Source organism: Chiroxiphia lanceolata, chromosome 1 (genome assembly GCF_009829145.1).
Source record: "Chiroxiphia lanceolata isolate bChiLan1 chromosome 1, bChiLan1.pri, whole genome shotgun sequence".
NCBI lineage: Eukaryota > Metazoa > Chordata > Aves > Passeriformes > Pipridae > Chiroxiphia > Chiroxiphia lanceolata.
Genome location: NC_045637.1, coordinates 125,964,621 through 125,970,839, shown reverse-complemented (window position 1 = coordinate 125,970,839; position 6,219 = coordinate 125,964,621). Strand labels below are relative to the sequence as shown.

General features: G+C 40.5%; 1 protein-coding gene across 1 annotated transcript; it reads right to left on the bottom strand.

Annotated features, from left to right (window-relative positions):
- Positions 1 to 1,205: 1,205 nt before the first annotated feature.
- SOSTDC1 (sclerostin domain containing 1) lies at positions 1,206 to 5,385 on the bottom strand. The gene is made up of 2 exons (XM_032692585.1): positions 4,717 to 5,385; positions 1,206 to 2,504 (listed from the first exon to the last, which is right to left on the bottom strand). The coding sequence occupies exons 1-2, from the start codon at positions 4,919 to 4,921 to the stop codon at positions 2,089 to 2,091; spliced, it is 621 nt and encodes a 206-aa protein (XP_032548476.1). The 5' UTR covers positions 4,922 to 5,385; the 3' UTR covers positions 1,206 to 2,088.
- Between the last annotated feature and the right edge of the window lie 834 nt (positions 5,386 to 6,219).

Here is a 6,219-nt window from a genome sequence, read left to right as displayed (position 1 = left end):
TTGAACAGGTAGCTGGATAACAATTTAAAAATGGGTAGATGTTTGGCATTTGGGAAAATTTTTTCTCTCATTAAATGATTGAATGAGACTACGTCTATTAAAATAAAAAAATAATATATCTCTAGGTCTGCTGGACTGATATGCCTAGAAGCAATGTCATGTCACTTCTCTCCCTGCTAACTCCTTTATTCATTATCTCTCCTTTTACACTTAAAAGAAGCACCTTTAAGATCAGGGAATTTAAGTATAAATGGATTCTGGTCTCATCGTTTTGATATTTTCTCAATCACAAAACTAACTTTGAAACAGCTAGGTCATTAATGCAATGGGGTTTTTTACCTGTACTACTACGTGGATCACTTAAATTGAATAAAAAAGTGTATATCTTTTTGACAAATAGCAGATTTTAAAAAGAATTCTCAAAAGTAACTTTGAGGAAAAATCATTAAATTTTGTCGATAAAATAAAGTATTGAGTGAGTCAGGCAGTTCTCCTACTTTAATGACCAAGAAAGATCTCTGCCAAGAACTTCATGATGAATCTTTTGAAATTAAAATGCAAAACAGGATGAGATAAAAAGAAGGTCAGAGAGCTTGTGTGAGACCTTATCAGGCAAGACTTTTCATTTTTATCCTCTTGTGTAACTTTTACTTTGGGTGCAAATGGGTTGTAAAAGTTAATGATTTAAGAAGAGCAGAATCCTGTGATGAAATCTTGCTCACAGTGTTTCAATATAGTTTGAAAGATTGAGAATAAGTGATTCATGCACTATGTGTTTAAAGGTAGATTAATTACTATATATTTTTTGATAGATTCTATAAGAATTTGTGGATAAATGTGAGGTACTCTACTGGTTCTGTGGAAAAGATGAAACCATATGTACGTTATACCATTGCTCTTTGACTTGATCATCACTAACAAAAAGGAAAAAAACGGTGGTGTCTCACTAGCTTGTAAAACTTCCCAAATATACACTTCTTTTGAAATGTACAACTTGAGAACTGTTAAATAAGAACCTGGCTTGGACCATTAATAAGCACCATCTGTTAAATGTTCATGTAAGATTTTTACATCCAGAAAGATTGTTTTAATTTTAAATTTCACTGATAGATTTTTTTAAACCAAATAACATTCTCCCGTTTTTTAAGATTGAATGTTGTGACTGATAAAAATGTGTGCATTTTCATACACAGAACCAGACAATACAGGTTTTTAGCAGTGTTTATTTTTCTAAAAAAACAAAAGAAACCAATAAATTTGAAAGGAAGTTATATCTGTCTTTTGATTGAACACTTTTTAAACAAAAATAATACAGGGTGGAGAATGAAAAATACAGGTTTTATGTTGTTACTTTGAAATAACACCTATGTCTATGAATGTTCAAAATTAAAATATATATACCAAGAATGCTAAAATGTCTATTTTACATTATCTACAAAATTATGTTCTAATCCAGACACAAATCATAGGAAAATACTTTGATACATATGAAAAGCTATAAACATAAGGAAATTTTGAAGGGAAATAACACACATAAAAGCTCATTAAATAATTACAACAACAAATAAATAGTTTATTCAGCTTTACTTTTTGATTGCTGCCATGCATATTTTAATTTTTGGTATACTGAGATAAGAGAAAGGTGAGCATGCAAAGCATCTTTTTAGAATGAATCTGAAAGCAGATACAAGGTGTTGTCAGAAGTTCATAAAACATGATATAGAAGGCAATAGATGTGATAACTGTTCTCAGGAAAAGACACGACAAAGCATCTTTTTACAAAATAGACTTCAGTGAAGACTCATGGCAAATTTTCTTTGTCTCCATGGGTGGAGAAAATGTAAAAGTTTACAATATGGGCTTGGAAGGCTTGTGTTATTCCCCATCTTGAGCATCTGGAAAATCACCCAAAATGTCCATATGCTGAGAATGCCCCTTTTGATTTTGGTCAAAGCAAGTAGTGTCAACTGAGAACACAGCAATGGCAGACTTGTCTTTAAGCAGTCAGAAGGGTAAAGCAAATGGTTACAGGTGAGTTCAGTTTTGGCACGAGGAGAGGGAGATGAGAGAGGAGAGAATGTTTGACTTCTAACTTGTACTATGTTTGCTGGATTTACTGGCTCTTTTCCTCTCTTTGTGATGCTGGATAGGTTTTGCTTGAGAGGTTCCCTCGAAGTTGTGGCTGGACTCGTTGTGCTGCCTGGTGTATCGCTTGCACTTGCAGGCTGTGACCACAGTTATTTTGTAGGTTCTTATACTTCCATCCTGGCACTGAAGCTGGATCCTCTGAGTACGAGTTTTGTCGTTGACACATCTCCACTCTTGTGAGCTCCGCCTGCTCCAGTACTTGGTTCCGTAACCTCCTCCAATCCAGTTGGGGAGCAGTGGCAAAGGGAGGCATTCACCAGCACACACCAGTTCCTTCAGGGGGTTAATGCTGGTGCACTGGCCATCAGAAATGTACTTGGTGGATCTCAGTTCCCGACAACCAACTTGAACACGATCTGTAGAATGCACAGAACAATAAACACTGAAATTCAGAATGGAGCAATTTCCTCAGCCAGTCATTTTCACATTAACCAGGTATGTTTTGCAGAAGTTAAAGTAGGCTGTAATCTTTACAGGACATCTCTTTACTATTGTGTCCCCCAACACAAGGGCCTCAAGCGCTGATGGTATCTCTGGGTAATACCAGAGCATAAAGAAATCCTAATGATATGCACTTCAGCAGTTGTGGTAGAAGAGGCAATTTTATTCTCTATCCTTCTTCTCAGGGACATACCTTTTAGAAGAGAAAAATGCCCCAAGGGAAGAAATGTTTCCTGTTTGTTCTCAGTCTAGGGAATCTGCTCTGTGATGTTTACAATTATGTTGGATCATTAGCAAGGGGGAAAATAATGCTTTGGAAATGGTTTATATGCTTCTAAATGAATTTCAAACAGTGTGTGTCTTCTCATTCCATGGTTACAGTGGACTGAGTCTCCCATGAACTCTGTAGCCTCGAACACAGATACTGCAGAAGTGGTAACAGCTGAAGTTTCCAGGGAATGGGGTTCTGCCTATGAAATTTGAATGACTAGCAGTAACAATTTCAGAGGGGTCATTTTGCCCTCAGGATAACACCATCTTTGTATCTGTAGTAGTCTGCATGTTATATGTTACATAGAGGATCCTGCGAATTCTCTCAGGCAACTGACAGAATCAACATGCAGAGCTTCTCATACAGGCATGTTTGTACCCGTCTATATGTGCGGCTCTGCGCTCCCTGCAATAAACACAACTGTTTATTTCAGTAATTACACTTTGAAATAAACGCCCACAGTGCGCTTAATTTTAATAAGCAATCTTTACTGGCTGTGCTCTCCCTCTTTCTGAAGGACAATTACGGTGCGGATTCTACACACAATGCAATTAACTAACGCTTTTAAAATAGAAGTAATTACTAGAAACATTTCAGAATGAATCATAAAAGGCTTTGAAGGTACATCTACATATCTCAGCTACAGGCTGCTTCTGTTTCTACTTGGATTTTTGGAAGCAAATTCTGAACATAGACACTGCATTAAGATTACTTCACCCTATCCCCTCATGGTGTCTCATGGTGGGCAGGCAGAGGGACTGTAAATCTGCAGGCTGACCCCAGGGACTAGTGACAGGGCTGCTCTCCTGATTGCCTTGCAGAAAAGATTCAGGCTTGCCTTCCTGCAGCTGCGCTCAGGAATGTACCTGGAAGCAGCTGGTCACAGATCTAAGTTTGTCTCCTGTTTTTCTGTCTTTCCTGGCTCAGCTTTTTGCCAGTGACAGCTCATTGACAATGAATACCTACTGGGCTGCTCCAGTAATCTTATAATGATGAGATGTTTCCTGTGCACTTAAAACCTTAGCATTCACAGAAGCTGACACACCTGGCTTAGCTGAAAGGTATCGGTGTCACTTGTTGCCTTCACTTTCCAGGGATGACTATTTTTATCGAATTGTTGTGGGTTGGTGCGTGTATGTTTCTCTGTTTGGATTTGTTTCATTTTGAGGAGGTAGGCAGGGGAGGGAACAGATAAAGTCAGCAGTTTTCCAGATCCCCATGTATCTGACATATATACATAAAACTCAGCAGGAGAAGACTAGATATAAAAAGGCAAGTTAGAGCAGAGATCATAGGTAAATTATGAGCTGATTTGTTTACATTTGCTGGAGGTGTTAAGCGGTTAAGAGCTATAGCAGGAAGTAAAACCAAACAGCGGGAACGAAATTCAGAGTATTTCATTGCATTTGAAAAGTAGCTCAGACACCTTCCCTGCTCGTAGTGGGAGATAAGAAAGCGAGCGCTCTGGAAATGCCTTTCACTCCTCTTCCTTTATCTGGCTCGCTTCCCTGCCGGATAACCCACAGAACGCGGCATTCCTGGATGAACCTCCCTCAGGAAGTAACCTGGCCGAGCGAGCCGGTCCTACAGGACTCCCCAGCACGGGGGAGGGCGGGCTGTTGGCTCGGGGGCCGCCTGGAGAGGCAGATCCCGGCCCGGAACCAGCAGCATCTCCCCGCGCCCCGGTTCCCCCCAGGCGCCGGTTCCCTGGAGCGCCGCGCTCGGGCCGGGGGAGCGCGGGGCGCTGGGCGGGATGCGCGGCTCCGGACGGGGGCTCCGCTCCCGGGACCGGGACGGGCGCAGCTGCCGCCCGGGGCTGCGGGACGCGGTGGAAGTACCGCCGGTGGGATACTCACTGTTACGGTCGGATCCAGTGCTGGTGTAGTGCCTGCCTCCGTTCCTGGCTTGATTCAACGTGCTGTTGCTGCTTGGGCTCGCTGCAGCGGGTTTAACAACGTGCGAATAAAGTATCTCTGTGGCATCGTTCTTGAAAGCCAAGTAGCTTCTCGTGAAGATGAAAGTCAGGAGAAAGCCATAGAAGTGAATGGCAGGGAGAAGCATGGCTGGTTCAGTCTGTGTCTGACAGAGCTGGATGAAATCTTTTCCTTCTGCTTCTTCTGGGTAACTCTGCAATTGCTCTTGAAGATTTCCTTTATATATTCAGGGAGGTTTGGCATTCATTCAGGTGTAAAGTTGTGGATAGCTTCAGAATGAAAACCCACAAAAGGGGTGGGATCCCTACATGAGCTGCGAAGACCTTTAACCAATAGGAGAGAAGACTGCAGTAAAGGAGGAGTTAGATGCACTAATTGCAGGATTCCTATTTGGGGCTTTTGAGGGTATACAGAAAACTCTTAGGCACCATCAAACAGCAGAATTTGGACTGAGACCTAGAGACGGCCGTGTCTACTCTGCCATTCCCTGTAGCCCCATGTGCCTGGCACTTTTGTGTGATGTGACTAACACAGTGTCAGAATGAGTCTCTCTTGCTCCTCTTATGCGAAGTTTCATACCGTCTTCTCAAACTGAGATGAGCTTTGTAAGGATGCAAAAATTTATAGAACTTAAAGAAGACTGCTAGTTACACAAATACTGTCTGCAGTATACCAAGATCATTTAAAAAATATTGTGAATAATTTAAAGCCGCCTCTAGATGCTTTAAATTATGCAGCTTTGATCAACAGGGAGCACTGCAAAAGAAATTGCTTGTTTTAGAGGAATATTCTCTCCCTGGTGTGCAAAGTTACAAGTATGTATTTCTGTATCACCACATAAAAAATATCTCCTCTAGGCTCTTAGTACAAACATATCCATATTCATAGCTTCTCACTATGCTGATTCACCAAACTAGTCTTTTTTAGTTTTGTACATTGCCTAGAGCATTCTTATATTTTTAATGCATTATTTCATGTGATAAAGGAAACAAAGAGAAAACATGCAAATCTCTTTCAAATTTTCAGAAGAATAATCCTTACTTTGGCACAGTTTTACTGTGTCAGGCAGTTACTTGATTTTACATAAAATTACATGGCCCAAATCCAAACACTAGTGTAAACTGAGATGCTGCCAGTAGGTCAATGCTTGTCTACATACTGGTGAATGTTCTATAGATTTTTGCTATAAATAAAACAGCAGTGATCAACACTGAAAGGTCTAGCGTTCTAATTAAATGGAACCTTTTTCCTGGGAAAAAACACAACCTTGCAGAGGGCCATATTATGTAAAGGTTAGACTCTAATCTCGCTTACACACTCAGTAACTGAGTTGATATCTATAGTCACACCGGATTTTATTGCTGTAATAAAAGCAAAAGTGGAACGGAGGTTAGTTACCTCTACTGCTAGGATCAAAATCTCAGT